The sequence below is a fragment of the Urocitellus parryii genome, chromosome 9 (genome assembly GCF_045843805.1).
Source record: "Urocitellus parryii isolate mUroPar1 chromosome 9, mUroPar1.hap1, whole genome shotgun sequence".
Lineage (NCBI taxonomy): Eukaryota > Metazoa > Chordata > Mammalia > Rodentia > Sciuridae > Urocitellus > Urocitellus parryii.
This window is the reverse complement of record NC_135539.1, coordinates 43,073,905-43,100,377: the sequence shown is the minus strand read 5'-3', so window position 1 is coordinate 43,100,377 and position 26,473 is coordinate 43,073,905. Positions and strand designations below refer to the sequence as shown.

The 26,473-nt window shown below is 36.9% G+C and overlaps 1 protein-coding gene across 1 annotated transcript in view; it reads left to right on the top strand.

Annotated features, from left to right (window-relative positions):
- LOC144256976 (protein MCM10 homolog) overlaps positions 1-26,473 on the top strand; it is a 34,319-nt gene that overhangs the window by 1,757 nt on the left and 6,089 nt on the right. The window contains 19 exon segments of the mRNA XM_077802915.1: positions 3,395-3,693; positions 3,695-3,743; positions 4,628-4,639; positions 4,642-4,731; positions 4,870-5,007; positions 7,317-7,491; positions 8,717-8,882; positions 11,093-11,260; positions 12,867-12,983; positions 13,791-13,837; positions 13,839-13,988; positions 15,366-15,463; positions 16,085-16,195; positions 16,275-16,392; positions 18,551-18,779; positions 19,960-20,104; positions 20,839-20,957; positions 22,687-22,800; positions 23,344-23,489. Coding sequence (XP_077659041.1) covers positions 3,395-3,693; positions 3,695-3,743; positions 4,628-4,639; positions 4,642-4,731; positions 4,870-5,007; positions 7,317-7,491; positions 8,717-8,882; positions 11,093-11,260; positions 12,867-12,983; positions 13,791-13,837; positions 13,839-13,988; positions 15,366-15,463; positions 16,085-16,195; positions 16,275-16,392; positions 18,551-18,779; positions 19,960-20,104; positions 20,839-20,957; positions 22,687-22,800; positions 23,344-23,489 — 2,491 coding nt within the window.

Genomic DNA, 26,473 nt, shown 5'->3' with positions numbered 1-26,473 from the left:
CAGATTGGACAGGTAAAACTTATGGTAATCAGACAACAATATGTGACACTGACAGAAATGGAATGTGAAACCCCTCAATGATTATGAATTATTATTTTTAAGATTAAAAGTAGTCAGAAAAAGGAGTGGGAAATGAAAGGTTAAAGAAACGAAATGTAAAGGATAAGATTTGTTTCAAGTTCTGTAAAGTTTTTAAGTTCTGTTAAGTTGCATGTGGAACCTGAAATTCATGTAGAAGTTAAAAACAACTCCTGGAAAAGCCACTGAAATGTATTTTGAAATCTCCCCTGACCATCTGGTTGCTCTGTAAAAACAACCCCCCTCCCAGAAACTGTGCAGTCCAGCACATACACACATCAGGGCTTGAGCCAATCAGTTCGAATGTATACCCTTCTTTGTACTAACCAATCACCCCTACCCGACTTGTTCCCGCTAGTAAATGTACTAATCATGGTTAAGAGTTGTTGTTTGATTTTCCCGCGGCATGTGATGATTTGTTATGCGGTATGTGAACTCCCTGCCCTTTCCAGAGAATGTATATAAGCTCTGCTCAAGCTGTTCTCAGGGCTCTCTGCTCCTCCAAAGTGAGCTCTGAGCCCCAGCATGCTGGACCCCCAATAAACCCTTTGCTGTTGCATGAGACAGTCTCTTGGTGGTCTTTTCCTCCGATGTTCGCCCGACCTTTACAGTTTTTTCTGTTGTTTCAATGTTGGGGATTGAACCCAGGTCCTCATATATGCTAGGCAAGCACTGTCCTACTGAGCTACATCCCCAACTCTTAACAGTCCTTTCTAACTTTGATTTTTTTTCATGGATGTGTGCACAATACTAGTCAGTAAAGAGATATTTTTCTTATTTGCAAAGCTTAGCCTGAAGCAGCATAAAAATGACTTGTGTTGATTGTAAAGGGACCTTGACAAATAAAATGCATTATTTTTCTAGTTGCATATTTGAGGTCATTGTTTGAAACTAGATTTTAAAAAAAAAATTCACGATTATTATACTTTTTAAGGAAAAAAGATTATGAAACTAAATGTTGAAATTCATTACCCTGTGGTATACATGAAACTCATTGCACTATGGTATGATGATAGTTTCTTGTTTTCCTAAAATCATTAAACTATAGAGTAGTTTATGTAACACAAACCATAACTTTTTCTATGAGGTGGACATGAAAATAAGAGGTGCTTGGATATGTGCTAAGAAATCATAGTATCCAGTAGGAAAAACTAATGTGGTTGGCATGGATTCACAATTTGGCCAACCTAGAGAGAATAAAAAGTTTACTGGTACTGGGGATATACTGTTGAACATTGTTCCTGCTTACATTTTCATCAAGGGAGTAAGATAAATATAAATCAAGGTCATCAGCCAAGAGTAAAGAGAGGTGGAGGTATAGGTGGTTTGAGGAAAGGCTGTGTGAAGTAGTGAAAGGGAAAGGAAATGTATTGGGGAAGCATTTTTTGAGCATTGTTGAATGCCTATTTATTATTGCTGGCATAAATTTAAAAGTAGGCCAATTAACATGATAGCATTTCTTTTCCCAGTAATATTGACCAGGTAGCGTGCTAGTATAGAGGTGGTAGTCGTTGGACTTACTCATGGTTAAGATTTTGTCAGGGAACTTGAGAACATGTGAGAGAAGCATGGGAATTAAGAGTCTTTGGGGGCTAGTGATGGAGCCCCCGGGAGCATTTGCCTAGCATGCACCTAGGTTCATTCTCCAGTACTACGAAAAAGAAATGAAAAGAAAGAAAAAGAGTCAAGCCCTCTTCCTGTGATGTACTATCTTTGGCAGCTAGAAATGAGAGGTAGTAGAGGCCTCTCTGCTTTGATTTAGAGATGTTGCAATTTCTCTGAAGCACGGGGAGCTAGGATCACCTCTCTTCTCATGCTACACGCTGCAGTCTTGATGTCTTTGTTGACCCAGCAATTGAAACTAATTTTTAAATGACATCTGACTCTTAACCATTAGGCTTGTCAGAACATTCTAGGATGTAAGACTAGCCTTTTGCTCTTTCCATCTGCTATGAGAGTATAGAGTGGTAGAGGGGTTGGTTTGTTGATCTAGAGAACTCCTTACTAACCCAGGCTGCCATACTGACATGTCTCCTGTGAATCTGAACAAGTTCCTACCCATTCCAGCCCTTATCTTTCAAATGAGGGCAATCGGTCAGATATCCTTGACATTTTGCTCTAAATACCTCTGGTTTTATAAAGGAATAGTGCCCAAATGTGGGGAAGAAGGAATGAGCAAAGAAAATAAACTTATTAAGAAAGAAGAAATTCAACTTGCCAGTAATCATAAAAGATTCTTAACCTCACCAGTAATCCAGGAAATGCCAATAAAAAGAGTACGATAATTTTTAAGTCATCTTTGGCAAAAAAAAAAAAAAAAAAAAATCAAGATGGTGTCCTTCCACTTTGAGAATAGCTTAGCAGTATCTGCTAAAATAGGAAGTGTACATTCCCAACAATCCAGCAATTCACTTCCAAGAAACACACATGTGCAAGAAATATATATATATATATATATATATATCTTTTTTAGAATCATTTTTAGAATTGGGAATAATGTTATTTATTACCAAATGGATTATTGATACAGCCTTACTATAGAATATGATATAAAAAGTAAAAGAAATAAACTAGAACTATTTTGATTTGCTTTAATTTTACAAGGAATATAGAATGACCAGTGGATACTGAGTAATAAATACAGTGTGAAATATTTATGTTTCTTTTTAAGACAACAATATCATGTATTGATTCTTACTACCTATATATTTATGTAAAAGTATGAAAATGGGCCAAAATGATACCCCCAAATTATGAAAGTGATTGCTATAGGGAGTGGTAAGAAATTGGGAAAAGATCTGGCATGATAGATTCCTGCTAAGTGTTACTTGAAAGGCCAGAAAAAATGTTAGTGATGGCTAATTCTGGATGATGGGACATGAATACTTTTAGTATACTTTTGTATTTAAAAAAAAAAAAAAACTCAAAATAGTTAAAAAATAAGGAAGCACACACAGCTAAGGCCTGAATCTATGTTTACTGTTTTTTTAATTATTCTTTTGTTGGCTAAATCTCATGGACGTTGTCATTCAGAAAGTTGTCTCATCAGTTAAAGTAGCACAGGTAAGAAAGATGTAGCCCAGTGCCTGGGCCTCTGTAGTCACTAAGCAGATCCTGGACCTTTCTTTCTTGGTCTTATGCCTTCTAAGAAGTATCTGAGGCCAGGAAATGTAGATACAAGGAGAACAACAATGAATCAGGCAAAATGGTGAATCTGTAAATTGATTTTAATAGTTTTGTTATGTTGAAAGTTTAACTGTGCTTGTCATGAGCAATGTCTCAGGTAGGCTTAATTTCCCTCCTTTATTTCCTCCAGTGGAGGAAGATGATTTGTCTTTGCTGACGGCTCTGCTAGAGGAAAATGAGTCAGCCTTGGCTTGTAATTCAGAAGAAAGTAACTCCTTGCCCCAGGAAGATGGTAAACCTGACACATTCAACGAACTCTTTGATGATGATGGTGATGGTGAATCGTATACAGAAGAGGCTGTTGATGAAGTGGGAAAGATGGAAGACCAGAAAGAAAATTTGGCCATTCTCTTTGGGGACATGGAGGACTTAACAGATGAGGAAGAAGTTCCTACATTGCAAACAACTGAAAACAAAATAAATATAATTATTTCTGGCTCCTGCACCTAGTCAAGAGAAAACCAATCAGGAGTTACAAGGTGCTCTAACCATTTGCCAACAGACTCCAAAACCACAAAACAGATAGTTTTCATCAAAATACTTGCTGATTCAAGGGTAGAGATAAATGACTGTAAAAAATAAAATTTTTTTCAGTAGGTAGTTAAGACAGTAGGTACTCAAGATCTGTTTCAACATCCATAGGCCTCCTTGGATCATTGTCAGCCAGCCATAATTGATCCTCCACAGAATGGCTCTTTTCATGCTTATTACATATTTATGTGCATTGAAGCCAGAGAAAAGACTACAAAGGTACCACACATTCTATGTAAGCAGGGGGCTATTCCCAAACAGAAACTGAGGCATAACTTTGTCTTATTCTTGGCATATTTTTAAGTCATAACACAGTTCTGGGGTTTACTGTCTCTTCTAATACAGGCACTAGCATTTATTATGTTAGCTATGATATTTCAACTTACAAAATAAATATAATTATTTCTTTTTTTAAATATTTTTTTTTATTTGTAGGTGGACACAATACCTTTATTTTATTTGTTTTTACTTTCATGTGGTGCCGGGGATCAAACCCAGTGCCTCACGCATGCTAGGCAAGCACTCTACCACTGAGCCACAACCCCAGCCCTGTATAATTATTTCTTTGCTTCTAAAAATTTACTGTACATATGCATCAATAATATCTGTGGTACAAATTCTTAACTAGCTTAGATATGAGAGTCTTAATTGCTTAGAAATGAAAAGTATTTTTCTGAGGGACCTCTTTGAAGTAAAAATTAAGCATGAGCTTTAAGTATGTGGTTATATTGAGAGTCTCAAGGTTTTGCGGTGGGGGACAATATATTGCCAGCATTTTTCTCATGTATTCATTTTTTCCTTCCTTGTTCTTAAATCTGTTTTTCTTTCCTAGATGAATTAAGGAATTGCAAGAGCAAATGAAGTCCTTACAGGAACAGCTAAAAGCAGCATCACTTAAACAGCCTTCAAGTCCAGCCCTTCCACATAAATCCCCTGGTAATAAGACTGTACTTCTGACAATAGTATGTATTCTGTCTTTAAGAAATTGTAACATTATTCTTTGAATTCAACTCCTAACAAAACAGCCTTGGAACCTCTTCCTAAATTGGTTTTTCTAATTTATTTTTAATCAAGAAAGTAAGTCTCCACGGCCCCCTCTTAAGGAGAATAAAGTTCAGAGAATTCAAGAATCAACATGCTTTTCTGAAGAGCTTGATGTCCCTGCCCTACCAAGAACCAAGCGAGTAGCTCGGAAACCAAAGACTTCTACAGGTGTGATACTCAAGGCCTCACTGGTTGCCACTGCTCTCACTATGTTTAAAATGTATTTTGGCATTGTCCTGTGTGCATGTGTGTGTGTGTGTGTGTCTGTCTATTTATCTATAGTCTTTCGGTCTGTCTTATGTCCCCACTGAGAAAAGTAAGTTTCTTGGGAATGGAAATCATATGATATATTTTGTGCCTTTCCTGTACGTCTCAAAGTATTTAGAAAACCCTTAGGTATGAAGTAAATGCTTACTGAATAGTTAACAGGTTGAATTATTTTAACCATGTAATCTTAAAGTTGTACTTTGGACTGAAGTAAGTATAACATGTGGATGAAGTTCTCATGCTGGGAATATGTAAATTTAATCTTCAGGCTTGGGGGAGTAAGGCATATATGCCCTTAAAATGGTAAAGCTTTATTTGAAACTGGGTTGTATTAAGCCAGTGTTTATTCTTTAGGGGAAAAAACTTCTTTGCGGGGCTGGGGTTTTGGCTCAGTGGTAGAGCACTCACCTAGCATGTGTGAGACACTGGGTTCAATCCTCAGCACCACATATAAATAAATAAAATAAAGGTCCATTGAACTAAAAAAATAAAACTTCTTTGCCAGGAGTATAGAATGGTAAGCAAATACATACACACACACACACACACACACACACACACACACACACACACACAAAATGAAAAGAATTTATAAACCCTATATTGGTCTTGGTTTATTGCTTCAGTTTGTCCAAAGTGATTATTCTTCAAAAAAACTTGAGACAAAATGGTCTGGAGATAAAGAAGCCTAAATGAAGCAGCATTTATTGGCCATGTTCAAAAGCCCTTTTGAATAGCTTTGACCTATGACGTGGTAGTGGAGAATAGTTGCAGTCTTGGAGTGGTCATATTAATTTGATAGCAAGTTCTATATTGAGTTTATTCACTCATGAAAATTGTCCATTCCCTTGAGACCTTTGGCATTATTAGCATGTTTCATTAGGCAGTTTTCAAAGATTTGTTTTGAGGAGGTAGGACATGGACATGGTTTCTAATTCTAAAATTCTAGAGTTGTCTTGACTCCTAGCTTGGGAGCAATGATCCAAAGTCCCTTTGACATAATCTTATATAACAAGGGAAATTTTATTATGGAATATACCCAAGCTTTCTGATCTTTGGGAGCATTACAAATACTTCCAAAATGTAAAAAGTAACCACATCAGGGGTATTTAATGCAGATAATAATCAGAATACCCTCATCCCCCTTTTCTTCCCTGTCTTACAAATGGAATGGAATGGAATGAAATTAAATAAGAAAATTAAAAGGGAAATTAACTTTACATATGCCCAAGTTAGAATTTGATCTGTGCATAGATCTCTAAATATTTATTCCTAAAGGAAGGCTTTCACTTCTGAATAGAATCTACTGAAATCTTGTATATGGTGAACACTCGATAAGTATCATTACATAGGTATTTTAGAACTGCACATTCTAATACAGTAACCACTAGCCACGTATATCTATTTAAATTAGAAACTTATTTCCTTAGAAGCACCAGTCACATTTGAAGTAATCAGTGGCTACCTGTAACTGGTGGCTACCATCATATTGTGTTGGACTGTTTTGCAGAGATTTTGAGGGTAGGTTAAAAATGGTCTTGTGGGCTTCATTTTGTTCTATCTTCATTTTGTTTGTTTTGCATTAGTTAATTAAGAAAGAACTAAAAACAAACTTTGCATTTATCCACATGGCTTTCTTTTTACTGAATTCTTTTTTTTTTTTTTTTTTTTTTTTTTTTTTTAGATTCAAACAGCAATTCTTTATTCCCGAACTCACACCGGCACTCCACACATGTTCTGGGGAAATCCACGTTCTGGCAAAATTCACGTACTCCACCAGGCTCTAATCAGCAGCATATGCCCTATTCCTTTGGCAGGGTACACCTTAAACCTGGAACCGCCCTAAACCCAAGGAGCAGGATACTCCCTAAAACCTGATCTGCCCTAAACCCAACCCGGATCCGCCCTAAACCCGGATTTGCCCTGGTCCTTGAGCAAGGTCACCTTACTCAAACATACATGCAATGTCACTGCAAATGTCCAAGGCAAGTCCATTTCCACGAGTCCTTCCTCTAAGCAACATGGGGTACGCTGGCAAGGAAATTGTCATACCTACTTGGCTAATGGCTCTCAGCACTATGATACCCATGAGAAACAGAATAATGTACCCCTAAGATATTTATACTCTAATTTCATAGAACCTATGAATATGCTACCTTACATGGCAAAAGGGGCTTTGCATTTACTGAATTCTTAAGGTAACTTTCTAGAGGCCAAGAGCTGATTTTCAAGGATGACAAGTGCACCCTCCCAACCACTCCAAACTGTTCCTGGGAACAAACCCAGTGGGATAACTAGAGAGCAGATCTTGGGGACACCAGTGAATTCTGGAGCACTACCAGCTCAGCAGGTCTCTGTGGAAGCCTTCTCTGGCCTGCAACTCAGGTCAGTATGTATAACAATCCTCTTAGTTCCCTCATTTGCACCACTAGGTGGCTCTTCTGCTCAGAGGACAGAGACTTCTAGAAGTAGCATGTTGGTGCAGCAGATTGACAGAATACCAACAGCGCTTGAGCTGAACAAAACTTGGCACCAAGACCAGCAGTAGCACTTGGTTTGACTCAGGACAGTTGCATATGAAATGTTTAAGGAAGACTTATTGTTTTCATGATGACTAAAGAATATTTATCTGTTAAGAAGAAAATGGAAATATATTTAATCAGAAATTGACAGGTGGAACAGGGATATTCACTATTTTGAGGTGTTTTATTTTTTTCATCTTTATTTAGGTATAATTTAGACTACATTTTATTTTTGTTGTACTAGTGGTTATAGATTTTTTAAAATATTAGGATATATAGGTGAATGAGGATAGTAGAGTTCTATATGAATATATAGTATGGTCAGAGACAGAATAGATGTTCATATTCTATTAGAGAAGAACAATTTTGAAAATTCACCAGATTTTGACTCATGATTAGGAATAAGAATATATTCATCAAGCTGGGCATGGTGATCCATGCTTATAATCCCAAGTACTTGGGAGGCTGAGGCAGGAGGAAATAAGAATTCAAAGCCCACCTCATCAATTTTGCAAGACCTTAAGCAACTTAGCAAGATCCTGTCTCTAAATAAAATATATAAAAGGGCTTGGATGTGGTTCAGTGGTTAAGCACCCCTGGGTTTAATCCTCAATACCATAAAAAAGAGAATGTATTCATCAAAGCTAAATTCAAAAGCCTTTATTGTTGTTAAGAGTATTTGTTTTTTAAAAAGTCTGGTTGGAAATTGTAGAAACTGTGAGATTCTTGAAGAACTGATGAGCTTTAAATATCAATTCAGTTTTATAAAAATTTTAAAAAGAATATTATAACATGTTATAACTTATTAGCACTTAAAGGATTTGTGATTTTTTTTTCCTATTCTGTGTAAATCCCAGATCTATATTTGGAGAAAGGCAAACCTCACTTAAAAATTATCTGATTTTTGTTTATTTGCTGTAAAAATGTATGCATTGTTTATATTATATAATTTAACCCCTTGAGAAACTGTAGAGGTGTGTGCGCATAACACCTCCTCTTATCACCTGGTTAAGATGCCAGATAATCTCTTAGATTAATTCTAATCTTTTTAGAATTATAATCTGTTTATTGCTGGTTTCTTAATTTAGGCGACCTAGAGTATCCTCCACAGAAATGAACAAGAAAATGACTGGCTGAAAATTAATCAGACTGTCTCAGATAAAGGAAAAGATGGCAAGTGAGAAACTGGAAGAAATGGACTGGGTGACATTTGGAGTTATAGTGAAGAAAGTCACTCCACAGAGTACTAACAATGTAAGCCATGCTATTGATTTCTGAGCTACTTCATTGAAAAGTGATAATGGAAATTATATCTTTAACTTTTTACTTGTCAGTATTTCACTTTGAAAAATCTAGTTCACCGTCCTTTGTGTTGGTATAAAGGGGAATAGGTAAAGAATGCCTTATCTTTTAAAAAGCTAATTATATAGGTTTCTTGGGCTTTTCATTGTTCAAGTCATTCTCATAGTATTTTATACATGTGAACATCCATGTGACACTGTAATCCTTCCTGTGGAAGAGAGAAGGGCAAGTGATCAGAGAAGCTGAATTCACAGATCTTTTGGAGATCCCTGTAAATGCAAATTACCAATCACAAAAGTGCTGAAATCTCTGGCCTATGCCAACACAATATGGTATCTTTAAGTTGGTGGCTCTTCCAAAAAATCTCCCAAGTTTCAAAATTGCAGTTGACTGAGGCATAGTGTGGAGGAAAAACTCTGTGACTTAGCGAGGCAAAAAACCTAAGTTCTAAGCTTTGTTCTCTCTTTAAATAGTGGTAGATCCTCAGGTTGACCCTTAATCTTTCTTGAAAGACTTCCCTTTCTTATCCATTAAATGAAACCTGGCTTTGGTTATATTGAAAATCCCTTCCAGCTTTAAAATACTGTGCTTAATCAGGCCCAATCTGTTATTATTTTCCAATTTAGAATTTTCCAATCATGGATTGTTCATAAGATCTGATACCAAGATTGAGCTTTAGATTAGTGTGCCCTGTTACTATTGGGATAAATGTGAACAAATATGGTTTTCATTTAATTAAGTTCTTAATTGTTTCACACTGGCTAGAATGACATTGAAACAGTAGATATGAAAGTTTATCTCAGCTCTTCCAAGAAAGACATTGCATGAACCCATGGAAGAATAATTATAATGCTTAGTAATACAGGCACTAACTCACTATAGCCTATAACCAGACCCGTCCTGGGACAGCCCTGATGAAATAGTTTGTTTCAGTGTTATTCAAACAGTTCTGTTTTTTAAAATCTGTCTTTGAAGGTTATTCATGTTATAAGTGATTCACATTTTGTGTTGTTTTCTCTAATACTTGTGAAATTTTAAAGCTCAGCCAATTTTCTTTAACCAGTTAAGTCCCAGGTTTTCAATTCTTGAATATTTCAATGAAATTGACACAGCGGCATTAAAATAGGTTGGAAATCATAATCTAGAGCTTATTATATAACTTATTATCATTAATAATGTTAATTATGTCAATAATATTAATGGATAATAGTACTAATTATTCACTTTCTTTTCTCAAAAGAATGGATCTCCAAAAACAAATATTTATGTCAAAGTTACCATAAGTGGTATATTTGTTGCTCAATTTAGTTTTTTTTTAATGTAAGTTTTTTAAATTTATATATGACAGAATGCATTAGAATTCTTATTACACATAGAGCACAATTTTTTATATCTCTGGTTATATTCATAGTATATTCACACCAATTCATGTCTTCATACATGTACTTTGGATAGTAATGATCATTACATTTCACCATCATTTCAATTTAGGTTTTCTAGGTGTTTCATAAATGGGAAAATGGGCATAATAGATTAAATGATGCTTTTTGCTTCCAAGACAAGCAGAGATTTAGTAGCATACAGCAGAACCTCTTTATTACTGCTAATAATATTATTAATTTTATATTATTGTCTCCATTAATCTGGTGTTTGTTAACTAATAGATACCAAGTTGTTTACATAGTAAAGTTTATGTTAGTAAGTTATTAAATGGTAACACTGTAGCTTCTTGTCCTCTTAATGGTGTGTGTTTGGGGCAGGGGTTAAAAAGGCAGTGTTGTGCCCACTGCATAGGATTAGCAGACATTTGATGATTGTATTTTTGGGATTCATTATATTTCTGTATTTTCCTACAATGAAACACTTGAACTGCTGAGCATGGTGGCACACACCTGTAACTACAGCAGCTCTGGAGGCTGAGGCATGAGGATTGTGAGTTTAAAGCCAACTTCAGTAATTTAGCAAGGCCCTAAGCAACTTAGTGAGACCCTGTCTCTAAATAAAATATATAAAAGGGCTGAGGATGTGGCTCAGTGGTTGAGCACCCCTGGATTCAATCCCTGGTATCAAAAAGAATACTTTAGCACTTGAACCATAAATAGAGACAGGGTAATCAACAATTCAAAAATTCAAATTAAAAATAGAATAAAAATTCTTTTCAGGGGAAAACATTTAGCATTTGGAGACTAAATGATCTTCGTGACCTCACATGATATGTGTCATTATTATTGTTTGGGGAAGTTCACAAAGGACTCTGGAAAACGGAGCAAGGTACTGTCATCGGATTGCTAAATGCTAATCCCATGAAGCCCAAGGATGGTTCGGAGGAGGTAAGAATGTGTCTGTGATTATATTGATTGGTTGTGTTTACAAATTAGCTGAATTTTATAAAAAATGTTTGTATTGGTCTACCCCCCAAAAATGAGTCATGCTTTTATATTATTGTCTCCATTAATCTGGTGTTTGTTAATCATCCACAGTGTTCTGAATTTCTACGTTCTCCGAAGTGTTTTGTAACAACTACCTTTACTATATCTTTTCAAATTAGTTCCAAGGTTCCTAGAGTTTTTTGAACTCTTATGCTCAGGTTTCCTTAGATCCCTTATAAATTTTTATGGTAGCCTCAAGGAATTTTGCTTCATTAATTATTACAGTAATAACTGTAGTTTAGAATCAAAGCCTCTTCTCAAGCCATATTAGACTTTTTGGTACCATCCACTGCTTCTCTAATAAATTACAAATTACTTGTTGAATTAGCACCAAGTAATTTCTTTACCCTCATCCAGCAAGCTTTGCCTTCTTGTCAGATTAAATTCAAAAGTAAGGAAAGGGAAAAAAAAGTTATTTCACTCCTTGTTTTCAACAAAAAGAATAGCATCAGATCTTTATCTGTTTGGGAATGTGTTCGTCTACAGATAATAGGAAAATTTCACTACAGTTTGTTTTTTAACAATAGATGGTGGGGCTTGATTTTCTTACATGATAAAAAGCTAAACATGGGCAGTATAGTAATGTCATGGCAATGACTCTGTGAGTCTCTGACTTTCCCCCTTACTTACAAGATGACTGAAGTTCCAGTCATCACTGTGGAGCAGAATACTGTATCAGATATTACTCCCAGAAAAGGACTCAAACACCTTGCCAGTTTCTGCTAGGCAAGAGGCTTATGCACAAACCTGACTGCCAGAGTTTGAGTCCATTGATGCTGAATGCTCTCAAAAGCCAGGCAAAGTAACTTTATTACTTATAGATAGGTTCTAATAATCCATAGAAGCCCATGATCCACAGTGAACTGATCCCCCTAAGACTTAGGAAAACTAGCCAGTTTCCAAAAGTACTCTACTCTAGACTGTATAACACACCAACCTCAAGTATTATAAGAGGGTTGAGGATAAAATCTAGGCTCTTCAGGACAGTTCCTCCTTATATTAGGACCTGTGTTCATAATACATTCTGCCTGAGAATTGCAAGCAAGAAGGAGGAGAACTGGTTTTCCTCCTGCAATCATATCACCATTCAAGGCAGCAAATGAAGAGGAAGGATGAGCGGGCACTCTCTCCTACTAGGAAAGCAAGGGCTTTCCTACCAATTCCTGCTGAAATCTCATTGGCTAAGTCTCAAGACTTAAAGCTAGACCATTACTAGCTATAAGGAGTGCTGGGAAAGCAAAGTGGGATCCCTTTTCTGAGGCTGAGCTTTTGCAAGTCCAAACAAAGGAACAATTCTGATAGCCAATAAGAAGGAAGAGATCATTACTGAGAAGAAAGCTGAATGTTTTCTCACTTCTAAATCTCTTTTATAGAGCCCCCCCCCATCTTAAATTCCTTTGGACCAATAAAGTCTTAAATCAGTACCAACCATTCTTTTATCCATTCTTGCTACTAAAAGACCCTGTCTTTGTCTGTTTTTAACTCTGCCTTTTTTTTTTTCCTTTAGGTGTACTTGTCTATTGATCATCCTCAGAAGGTTTTAATTATGGGTGAAGCTCTTGACTTGGGAACATGTAAAGCCAAGAAGAAGAATGGAGAGCCTTATACACAGACTGTTAATTTGGTTGGTTTCAAACCTAAGATGGCTTCTGCTAAAGAAAAGTGATTAGGATTAGAGTTTAGGTATTTAACTGTAATGATTAAATTAGAATAGAGTTTCCTATTTAACAGGAATACTCAAAATGAGAAAGTGAAATGTGTGGTTAATAATTGCCAGTTTAAAAAGCTAAGGATAGGGAGGGTTTCACTGCCAACAATGATGAAATACACCAGGCACCTATACTATAATATAACTTCCTTATGACTGTTTTAAGAAAACAAAAATAGCTTCATATGAATTGATACAATTCACCCTTTTAAATATACAATCAGTAATTTTTTAATGTATTCAGAATTGTGCAACCATCATTACCATGTAATTCAGAATACTTTCATTACTTCAAAAAAAACCCATACCCAATAGCAGTCATTCCCCAGTCCCTCTTCTCCTACCCCCTGGTTAGCACTAGTTTACTTTCTGTGTCTGCATTTGCCTATTCTAAATAATTCATAGAATGTGAAACAGAATGTGACCTTTTTGACTGATTTCTTTTGCCTACCACATCTTTTAAGTTTCACGCATATTGTAATATTCTTTCATTTCTTTTTATGGTTAAATAATATTTCCTTGCATGAACAGACTGCATTTTGTTTATCCATTCTTCAGTTGCTTGACATTTGAGTTTCTACATTTGGCAGATATGAATAATGCTGCTCTAAACATTTAGGGGACTCTGCATGTAGATAGTGTTGTGAGGCTGAAAAGAGGCTCTTTCTGCCTGCAGCTCCCAGGGCTTCAACCCTAGTCCTCATCAGCTGCTCTTCTTTGCAGAACGACTGTGAGTACTGTCAGTATCATATCCAGGCTCAGTACAAGAAACTCTGCAAAGCAAGCTGATTTGCAATCCACCTTCTCTGGAAGACTTATACCAAAGAAATTTGCACGCAAAGGTGCCAGTCTAAAAGAGCGCCTGTGTCAAGATGGTTTTTACTATGGAGGATTGTCTTCTACATCATATGCAGCTTCCATGTAAGACATTCTCAGGGCTTCTTTTGGGGCAAGAGTTTTGTTTGTTTCCTAAGAGTAATCCCAATGATTGGACTTTTCTGTAACTGACCTAGGATACTTGTCCAGGTTTTATCTTTCATAGTTTACTGCCTGCAATGTGGTAGACAGGACTTCTATTCTTAGAGAGCAAAGCATACAGAAGGGAGTGATTAAGCAGTCATGGTCTTTAACACAGAGCCCGTACTTTTTTTTTTTTTTTTTTTTAGCTTCTAACACAAATGGTGTGATTTTGTGGGGGCTGTTGGTATACCATTAAGAGTAAGCTCATCATAGTCTTAATAACCCTTGAGTCAATTCTGTTGTGACTATTTGATCGAGGTTGCAGACCTCTTAGAACCCAATTTAAATTTAGTGAACACACCCTGTGAAGTCTCACATGGGGTGGGATGCTGCAGGGCAGACACTCATGGCCCCTTTCTGGGGATCTCAGATTGTCTATAGAGTCCCTGAAGTAGATGATCAATGGCCCTGTCACTATATTGTAAGGAGCACATCAGAAGATATGACAGGTAGGACTTGGCACAAAGGAGCTTTAGTTGGTTTATCATTAAACAAATTTTGTTCCCAGTACAACAGGAATTAGGGAAGAGGATTCACACTTCCTGTTTATTTAATAATATTAAACACATTTTTATGATTTAAAATAATTTCAGTATTTTTTCCACATTGCTAAAAAGCAATATGTGTGCATTATTTTAAAATAAGAATATTCGATTCAACCAAAAGAAGAAAGTAAAAGTCACCTATAATCCTACCACCTAGAAAATGATGAGCTGTTTGATATTTATGCACCCAGGTGTTAGGGGTTTTTATTTTTTTAAGTTTGAATTTTTGGTAATATTAAATGAGCCATATTATACTTATACATTTCTTTGTGAACCCTTTTTTTTCCTCACAAAATAATGTTTTCCTAGTCAAATATTTAATGTCATTATTTTTAGTGGTTACCTGCTATTCTTATTCTTGGCTCCTTTAAACACTTAGAGGAACATTAATGGTGATTCTAATTTATAACATCATAAACTATGCTATCCTCAATTTTTACACAAAGCTTAATCATTTTAAGAAAAATTCCTGGACTTCTAGAATGTTGACAAATTTTGTATTTCTTTTGCCCTTCCAGAATGGCCTCAGGTAAATTTGTAGGTTGCCTCTTATTCTTCACATAAACCAGTTACACTGCCAGGTCATGGCATTAGTAAAGCCTACTTACATGGTGGTTTGAGAGACTTCAACAGTTAGTAGTAAATACGTTTAATATTTATTTCTGTGACCTTTACTCATCAGAGCATTGGCGCTGGTGCTTTTTCTTTCATGGTATGGCTCTTTTCATTTCAGTGCTGTGGCTGTTGCTCCTAAGAAGGTTCAAACTACTCTAAGTAATCTGGTTGTGAAGGGCACAAACTTGATCATTCAGGAAACTCAGCAAAAACTAGGTAACTTAGTTTCTTCATCATAAATTTCTTTCTCCAGTTGAAATATGTTTTATTTGGCTTATACTCTTAAGTGCTGAATATCCAGCCGTCACTTGTACTTAATGCATAATATGGCCTAAGCTAAAGGCATGAAGCCCAGAAGCAAGACATAATGAAAACGTACATGTTGATCTTAGTTGTGCCTTGGCTTTGTGTGCTTTAAAATTTCCTAATGTATCTGGGTCAGACTCTTAATATCCAGCATTAGAATCAGTGGTTTTAAATTCCTGGTCAGTCCTATCAGTTATCTTTTGTTAATTCTAAATCAGAGAATGCCAGCCTACTGTGTACTTTTGGTCTTAACATGGCTGGGGCCTAGCATAGAAATAGTGTCTGAAACAACCCCACAGATATTAGTGCCTAGTATTCTAGTTATTACTAGAAATAACATACTTACAATACCCTTGCAGTCCTAGACAGATGTTAGGGGTCAAGGGCTCTATATTTTCTCTTGACATTCCATTTGCTTCATTTTAAATGATTAAATTATGATGAGTACAGGATTTTTAAAATGACACATCTTATGACATCAAACCATCTGAATTTTGGATCCTTTCTAAAGCCGATGTTTGCACATCCCAGGAATACCCCAGAAGGCCTTGTCTTGCTCTGAGGAGTTCAGGGAACTGATGGACCTGCCAACATTTGGAGCCAGAAACTTAAAAGAACACTTAGCGAAAGCCAAGGCTTCAGGTACAGTCAGATCTCAGGCAGCAGTGTGGGCCCTAGTTCCTGGCTCTCAGGGAACCCCTAAGATGGGCTTATGTTTCAGGGTTCATGGGAAGCTCAAAACCTGCCATCCAGTCTATCTCAGCATCAGCCCTCCTGAAACAGCAGAAGCAGAAAATTTTGGAGATGAGGAAGAAGAAATCAGAAGAAATTCAGAAATGGTAAGAGGAGCAGATTTAATATTCACTGTTTCGGTAACTTATCTTGGGAATCCTTTGAATTTCTTAATCGATTTCAATTTCAAAATGTGATTTTAGATTTGGTTGGATACATTTTTGTCATAACCTGAAGAGCACTGAAGGCTCTACATTTCTAACTTAGGCTAGTGACTCCCGAAACCAGATATAGATTAGTTAGTACCACTATGGTAAAAGAGAAAGGAGTGAAGCATGGAGAGGATTTTTATAGAAAGGGAAGACATGTTCACTTATTTGGCTCTTGTTTTTTTTATTTTGTTACAATTAGGTTTTTAAATATAGGCAGAGCCAATGAGTTAATTGTTATACTTAGTTATTCAGATAAATGAGAAAAATGAGGCACTAAAAATAAGGAGTCATTTTTTGAAGTAAAATCAAGTGGAAATAGGGAGGGTGGACAAATCAGAAATTCCTGAATTCAGGTTGTCTGGATAGTGATAACAACCACTGTTTATAGGTGCTTAACATGCACCAAGCAGTCACTCCCTGAATATAGCATTTCATTCAGTCCTCACAATAACCTGACAAGGCTTTATGGTCCTGGTTTCACTGATGATGTAACTGAAGATAGCAGCCAGTTTCAGCCTCCACCCATTCTACTCCACCGTTTTAACCAATCTGCTATCCCAAGTCTGGGCTGCTAAAAAGGTGGGGGTTACATGGAAACTCAATTAAAAGTCAAGGGGAAATTCTTTGGAAAAATAAGAGAAGGGTAAGAAGGGTTTGGTCTCAGGCAGCTTAGTTTGAGATTCTGATAGGATATCTACAAAAGTTATTTATCATGTGCCTCCAGGTAACATAAATATATATATATGCACATGAAAATATATTGGGTTGTGAGCCTGGTGGGAATACCTGTCAGCTAGAAGGCATTTATAGTATGACATTTTTCAGGATTTTGCTGGCAAAACAAAACATAACCTTCGGGCAGGATTTGATAGGCAGTTTGCAAACTAGCCTAGACCTCATAGGAGTGCTCATTGATAGAGAGAGGAATACTGGTCTGAGATTACCTGCTACCAGTTGTGAGTCTGTCATTTGTAAGCAATGTGATATTGGACCTCAGTTTCTTCATCTAAAAATGAAGAGTTTGAACGAAATGATTTTTGAGATTCACTATTTTGATGTTGTTGTATTCTTAAATTGTGGGTTTTTTTAAAAAAAATATAAGGCATTTTTAAAAAAGAATTTGAAGACTACCAAAGTTTTTTTAAATTTTTTTTATTTGTTCTAATTAGTTATACATGACAGTAGAATACATTTTGACACATTGTACACAAATGGAGCATAACTTTTCATTCCTCTGGGTGTACATGGTGCAAAGTCACACCAGTAGTGTAATCATACATGTATATAGGGCAATGATGACTGTCATTCTACTGTCCTTCCTGTCCCTACACTCCCTCCCTTCCCCTGGTCAATTCTGTTTCTTCTGTGAAATATCTGTTCGCTTCCTTAGCCCATTTATTGACTGGGTTATGTGTTTTTTTATGTTAAGTTTATTGAGTTATTTATATATCTTGGAGATTAGTGCTCTATCTGAGGTGTGTATGGTAGAGATTTTATCCCATTCTGTAGGCTCTCTCTTTATATTATTGTTACCTTTGCTGAGAAGAAGCTTTTTAGTTTGGAGACTCACTCTTTTTAAATAACTCTTAAAACCATGTGTAATCACCATGAAGGTTACAATGCCTCTCTATTAAGGACTTCCAAACATGTCCTATGTTTTTTGTCTTCCCAGTTGAGTAAACTAAAATGCAGAGGGATTCAGTGAGGTCCTGCAAGTCCTAGAGCTAACAACAGGCTGGGATTCTGTCCACACCTTAGCTTCAGGACTGAGCCCTGCAGAAGACACCCATTGGAAAGACAGTTGGTGGTGAAAGAGTTCATCAGTACTAAAGTATACAACAGTCAGAGCTTATTCAATGAAAAGTCAATTAATCTAAGTGTTAGAGTTGTTCTTGTGTGAAATTTGAATGATTAACCTAGGAAGAAATTATTTTTAAAACAAACTAGTTATCAGCTGGTGGCCTGCCTAGAGTCTCTCAGTCCAGTTTGAGTTCTGGAGTTTCCATCTGTGTAAAACCGAGTGTATGTTTTATTTCTGCATGTTTCTTTAAAGATTTCTTCAAAGCTCCATCAAAGACCAGAGACCAGCTGTTCCATGCTCATCTCAGCTTCCCACTTTTCAGTCTCCGAGAACAGGAGCTGAGTTCCCAGGGCTGGAAGGCACAGTGGCCACACAAGTGCCTAAGCTTGGCCGAGGCATCTCAGAAGGGGAAGATGTTCTCTTTTTTGATGAGTCACCACCACCAGGACCAAAACTGAGTGCAGTTGCAGAAGCTAAAAAGGTAACTGGCTTCCATTTTCTTTAGTGCTTGATTTTGCACTCCGTAAGACTCAGCTTGGGTGTCAAACTATATACTCATGTTCACTAGATTCCTAGTGGTTATTTACCAATCGTGTTATGTAAAGTAAAAGGAACTTTAAATGATAATGGTATCCACATACCATTCATTTAATCTAGGAAAATTGAGCCCTGTTTCAACTATTCTTAATTAGGCTAAAGGAAATAGCCTCCAGGAGAATATTGCTTTACAGCTAGAGACATTGCTGTTAGGGAAAAAATTGGAATTTTTGAGGCAAGACTAAAAACTAGTGGTTTAAAGATTCCTTCTTTAGGGTGAGGGTGTAGCTCAGTGCTACAGTGTGTATTTAGCTCACACAAGGCCCTGGGTTTGATCCCAGCAACCAAAAAAATAAAAAAATTCTTCTTTAAAAAGAACTTTATATAGAAGTCCAGTCTGTCAATAGATGAAAGCTAAATTGCTTTGGCTGTAGTAGGAGTGGGGGGGTACCCAGAACACCATCTGACTACTGCCCTAGTCCCTTGATTGAACTTCTTTCTGCTTTTCTCTAATCACCAGGAATAACCCAATTAAGGGCAATAGCTCACTCTAAGCCCAAACCCCTTACCTATAATAATGATAACAGTAACATCAATAATAACAGCAGTTGCACATATTGAGTAATATCACTCTGCGCATGCCATGCTTGTCCTATGTGCAGGTATGTGCCTTGTCTCATTGAATCCAGACAACTAGAACCTTATAATAAGACAGGTCAATGCTATCATCATCCCCTTTTATCAATGTAGAAGTTGAGACTGAGAAATGAAGTAATATTACATGCTACTCAGGGCCTCAGCTGGAATTCTACCTGAATTCTGATTCTAAAACTTACAAAATGATCATGTGATCCCCCTTTATAGATCTAGAAGCCTGTAGTCTGTGATATTAAGCTATTTGTTTCATTTAAGTAAACTGAAATTTCATTCATCAGTTTATAGACCTGTCTCTCTGTTATTAGATTCTAATAATTATTACTAATTCTAGGTAAGATGAAGAAATACTCTGTCAATTTCCATCAGAAAATAGAAACACTCCACTGGTTAATAGCTGGAAAGGGGAAGATGCTTTGGGTGCCTATTTCATCTTTAGATTCCTAGCTTCTTTTTTTTTTTTTTTCTAGTTGGCTGCTATCTCCAAATTAAGGGCAAAAGGCCAGATTCTTACAAAAACTGATCCAAACAACATTACAAAGAAAGAAAAGGACTACCAGAATGTCCTGGAAGTGAAGAATCGTGTAGAAAAGAACAATACATTTTCTCCTCAAGGTAGTAACCATACCCAGTACTCTGATGCTAAGTCTTTTTTTTTTTGGTGGTGGTGGTGTTGGGAATCGACCCCAAGGACTCACACGTGTGAAGCAAGTGCTCTATTACTGAGCTGTGTCCCCAACCCTTTATATTTTGAGTTGACTTGAACTTGCGATCTTTCTACCTTGGCCTTCTAAGCAACTGGGATTATAGGCATGCACCACTATGCCCAGCCCAAGTCATTTTTTCACTTGCATTTCCCCCACATAAGATTTAAGATTGAAACTGATTGTGTTTTTGTAACCACATTAAATTGGAATGAAATTAATGCACAATTTGAACCATCAGGAAAAAGGTTCCTCATGAATCTTTGCAGAATGCATTAGCATGAAAATTTACTTTGAAATAAATAGAATTCCTTTGTTTTAAATTGCGGTTCATTTTTAAAACTCCGTAGTTAGTAATGCCATTTTTTAATTGGTTTATAAATAAGATTTTTCTTGTTATCTGTTATCATAATCAGATCCTTATGTTAAAGTGAAAGAGATATTCTGACTCAACGGTCACATCACCCCTATATTCTACTGCTTGGCTCACTCCCTGAGCTTTCTTCGTGGGTCTCAAGGTTGAAAGACCCAATAGAAAGAGAGTCAGAGGAAGCTAAACATCTGAGACACCATTGGCAGGGAACAGGGATGCTTTGCTGTCTCAGATTTCTCTGTTACATTTAACATTTTTTCTTTCTGCTCTAGCTGAGGATGAATTGGAGCCTGCCAAGAAAAAAAGGAGAGAGCAGCGATCTTACCTGGAATCTGAGGAATTCCAGAAAATTCTAAAAGCAAAATCAAAGCACCCAGGCATCCAGAAAGAGGTAAGAACCCCCAAAATCAGAGAGATGTCAATGTCCTTCAAACCTGAGGTGCTTTGTTGTACAACAAAGAACTTTCTTGTACATATGTCAAGAAATAACTAGGGCAGTTTGTTTGGGTTTGCTTTGAAAGGCAGGAATATTTTCAAATAATTTTAGCTTTGCTCTTGTCCTTATACTGAAGAATAGCAACTTGTTTATTATTTAAACAGACTTCAGTATATAAAATTGTTTTCATGTAATTATGGTTAAGAGATTATGTGTAAATGGCCCGATACTGCTTAATATTTTCTGCCTTGCAATATGGAAAGGTATCATTTCCATTCAAATATTTTAATGTTGACATTTCAAATGCTCTACATCAATAGTTAACCTCATTACTCCCAAAGACCATTTTAATCAGAAGTACTTTTTTATTGCTCTTTATCATAAAATAAAATTCATGAATGATATGTATTACCTATTCTTAAAATTTCAAAGATATCAGTATGGAATCCTAAATAATATAAAAAAATTTAAAAAGAGGGAAATAACGTTTTTCATTAGAAGTGCTTGGGCATAGCTTACCCTAAAAGAAATAATGAAGTAGTTAGAGGCTTGAATTTAAAAATGTACATGACACAGCTGGAAATGAGAACTCACGTAGTAGCTATGTTTTCTTGTTAAGTACCATGGGCCTATTTTTTTTTTTTTAACAGTGAATTATCCTGGAAAACCCTCAGTGTACACAGAAGTTACCTAGATGTGCTCTTGGAATATATAATGTATATTAAAACCATGCACAAATAACTGAGGGTTATATATAAAACGGATTTATATGTAAAACCTATAATTAGGTTTCTCATGCACATGGGTGTCCCATAAATACACAGAAGCCAAATGGGATAAGGAACAATCTTTTGTTTTGTAGGGGACTGTTCTGTGCATTTCAGACAGCATAGCATCCCTTTTCTCTGCCAATGGTGGAGATAGCAATCATGACAATAACAAAAAAGCACCACACACATTCTCAAAATGTCTCTGGGGCTAGTGTTGTTTCCACTTAATGCTGATATGCCAGATGATCTTCACTCTTGATTACCAAGTAACAAGACGGTTATAAACCATCTTTCCACTGGACTTAAAACTCAGGCAATTGAAATGTCAGAGCCGACTCCTAAAGGCCGTAGAGATGAGCTCCTTCCTCATGGGACCTCAGATATTGAACTCTTTTGCCTTGTGCAGCTGTGCCAATTCAAGCTGTGTCCACATTCTATATTAAACACCTCCCTCCCCTCATCCTTTCTCTTATTCCCAGCACCCAGGAAGTTCTGCCAAGTGCTCAATCTGGGACCAGTACCTAGTAAATGGGGCTGTCATCACTGGAGATCTCGAGCATGTTTCCCCCATAGAGTCTGTATTAGAACAGTAGAAATAACTGTCTGCTGGTGCACACTGGACCTAATGATGGTGTTAATAATGTTAGCTGTTTTTATTTGCATTTGGTGTTTTACAAATCACCAAATGTTTTCATGGTTTTGGTTCTCCCTGATACACATTTTAAGAGCTCATTTCTATTTACCTTCATCTTTGGTTTGAAGTTCTTGAAGTACTACTTAGGGTTCCCTAACATTTAGCCTGTCTCTTCAGTTCTGTTTTGATTATTATCCCAACTGATTATTGTTATTATTATCCAACTGTCTGAGCATATGTTGGAATTTGTGCAAATACTCTTGACTATTTTGTCATTCAGTTGGAGGCTGAGCTTCAGGAATGCTATTTCGAGCCACTGATGAAAAAAGAACAAATGGAAGAAAAGATGAGAAGCATCAGAGAAGTGAAGTGTCAAGTAGTGACGTGTAAGACAGTGAGTGTACCCATTTCAACTTTCTACCATTTCTTCTCTTCACTCCTTTCAGGGATCAAAACTAAAGATGAATTATGTTTTGGTTTTGTTGCTTGTAAAATTGGAGTGATAACAAGCTTATATAGTTTTCATAGACCTTGTAGGAGAAAGTGAAAGAACTATGGATCAGCCTTTCTAAATAAGTCCCAATCCTCATCTATCATCAGTAGCCTATAAGGAGGAGTCTAAGACAGACCATTCTAAGCTGTTGAGAAGTTTTACAACACTGGGCTCCTTTGGCCGTCACTGTTGTCCTAATGTCACAGAAGTTAATGGGTACTTCATGCCTGGCTAGAAGTTCAAGTAGACATTAGAAAAAGTAGTAATCAATATGAGGGAGTGTCAAGAAATCACTTGATCCGCAGAGCTAGAAGATAAGGTGGTGACATCCCCAGCATTGACCTGGGCAGTAAGGGGATGACACCATATACTTGGAACAGAGGGTGGCTACCTAGTCTCTCCTTAAAAGCTCTTCATGGACATGTGGTCTGTTGGTTTGTGCAGTGCGCCTACACCCACTTCAAACCTTTGGAGACCTGTGTTAGTGAGCAACATGACTACCACTGGCATGATGGCATCAAGAGGTTTTTCAAGTGTCCCTGTGGAAACAGAAGCATCTCCCTTGACAGGCTCCCAAAGAAGCACTGCAGGTATGAACTCTGCTTGGGGTTTTCTGTCGCATGCAGGGCTCCTTAAGTCTTTTGGTGTTACAATGTGATGCTGAAAGGATCATAGGAACATTATTCCATGCCTTCTTAGAGCTTCTGGATATCCCCAAGACTACAGTTGTCAGTTGGAATCCCTTGGAGGCAGGGACACTTCCTTTTCACTGCTATATCCCCAACACTTAATGTGGTGTCTGGCCCATAGAGTTCTCAGAAATATTCATGGAATAAATGAAATATGTATAGGTTGGGCTGGTGAATGAATATATATACTTATTAGGACTAAGATAGAGAACTGTTTTTCTCTCTCCAAGGAATCTTTTCTTCACTTAAAATCTCTTTTAACACGTGAGAAAGTATACATGTTTTAATGTTCTTTTATTTGTTTTTGTGTTTACTTGTGGGCAGGCTCAGATACAAAGGCATAGCTGCTGGGTCACATATACGGTGATGTCATCCTCTTGGGGAGGCTGAGGAATTCTTCCTCCTCCATCTCTGGTCCATTCACCATCCTCCTCGTCTTATTTATTTGTTCTTTTTATCCCCTTCCTCACCCCCTCTTCCCACCTCCTAACATAATCAACCATTCTCACATTATTAATATTATGTTTTGGTTTTTTGTAAAATGCTCTGTTTTTATGCACTTTTATTTTGCAGAAATGGCACTATATTAAATGTCTCATCTTAATGTCTCTTTTCACTCAGTGTTTTTAGGATACCTCTGTTTGCTCTCTCTTTGCTCTAGTGTGTTCCACCAATTGATAATACTGCTCCATGACTAGCATTCATCACATTCATCCATGGATTTCCATACCCCTTACTCACCCCTTAGGTCCTCATAGAGTCTGCTATAGGAGATGTTTTGGCGTGTACCCAGGATTAGAACTGACCAGATAGTATTAGGCTGCTCTCCAGAGTGACCAGGCCAGTCGTCCCTCCATCAGGCCTACACAGGGGCCTCCATATCCCTCTGTCTTCAACACATTTTTGCCAGAGTACAAAGTGGCATTCTGATAGTTTGTTAAAATTGTATGTATTTGGGTATTGATATTTTTAATATCAGTTCATATGTTTTTCTTTTTTGTATTTTCTGTTACTATCTCTTATTAGTTACCCTACTGGAGCTTCTTTTTCTTCTTTATTTATAGATGTGTCTTTAGTATTTACGATCTTAGTCCCATATAATTTTTTTATGTTTTACTTAGTTACACATGACAGTACAATGATCTTGACATATCATACATTTGAATCAGATGGGATATAATTTCTCATTTTTCTGAGTATACAGGTTGCAGAATCACATTGGTCATGCAGTCATATATATATACACAGTAATAATAATGTCTGTTTTATTCTACTATCCTCCCTATCTCCCCAACCCCCTCTCCTCCCCTCCCATCACTTCTCTCTACCTAATCTAGGGTAACACTATTCTTTCTTTTTTTTTCCTCACATCTTCATACATGTATTTTGTATAACAATGAGGGTCTCTTTCCACCATCCATGCAATTCCCTTTCTCCCTTCGTTTCCCTCCCACCCCTCTTCACTATGTAGAGGTAATCTTCTTCCCATGCTCTTCCTCTCTTCCCCATTTTGAGTCATCCCCCTTATATCAGAGAAGACATTTGGCATTTGTTTTTTTGAGACTGGCTAACTTCACTTAGCATAATCTGCTCTAATGCCATCAACTTCCCTGTAAATGCCATGATCGTATTATTTTTTAGTGCTGAATAATATTCCATTGTGTATATATGCCACATTTTTTTTATCCATTCATCCATCAAAGGGCATCTAGGTTGGCTCCACAGTCTAGTTATTGTGAATTGTGCTGCTATAAACATTGATGTGGCTGTGTCTCTATAGTATGCTATTTTTAGGTCCTTTGAGTATAGTCTGAGAAGAGGAATAGCTGGGTCAAATAGTGGTACCATTCCCAGCTTTCCAAGGAGTCTTTATATTGCTTTCCAAATTGTCCGCACCGATTTGCAGTCCCACCAGCAATGTATGAGTGTACCTTTTTCCCAGCATCCTCGCCAGCACTTTTTGTTGTTTGACTTCATAATGGCTGCCATTCTTACTGGAGTGAGATGATATCTTAGAGTAGTTTAAATTTGCATTTCTCTGATTGCTAGAGATGATGAGCCTTTTTTAGTATATTTGTTGATTGATTGTATATCCTCTTCTGGGAAGTGTCTGTTCATGTCCTTGGCCCATTTGTTGATTGGGTTATTTGTTTTTTTGGTGTATAGCTTTTTGAGTTCTTTGTATACCCTAGAGATTAGAGCTCTATCTGATATGTGAGAGGTAAAAATTTGTTCCCAGGATGTAGGCTCCCTATTCACCTCACATTATTTCTCTTGCTGAGAAAAAACTTTGTAGTTTGAATTCATCCCATTTGTTGATTCTTGGTTTTAATTCTTGTGTTATAGGTGTCTTATTAAGGAAATAGGGGCCTGACCCCACCTGATGGAGATTAGGGCCTACTTTTTCTTCTATTAGACGCAGAGTCTCTGGTTTAATCCCTAAATCCTTGATCCATTTTGAGTTAACTTTTGTGCATGGTGAGAGATAAGGATTCAGTTTCATTTTGTTGCATATGGATTTCCAGTGTTCTCCCAGCACCATTTGTTGAAGATGCTATCCTTTCTCCAGTGCATGTTTTTAGCACCTTTGTCTAATATAAGGTAGTTGTAGTTTTGTGGGTTAGTCTCTGTGTCCTCTATCCTGTACCATTGGTCCACCAGCCTGTTTTGGTGCCAGTACCATGCTGTCTTTGTTACTATTGCTCTGTAGTATAGTTTAAGATCTAGTATAGCGATACCACCTGTTTCACTCTTACTGCTTAGAATTGCTTTACATATTCTGGGTCTCTTATTTTTCCAGATGAATTTCATAATTGCTTTTTCTATTTCTGTGAGGAATTCCATTGGGATTTTGATCTGAATTGCATTGAATCTGTATAGTGCTT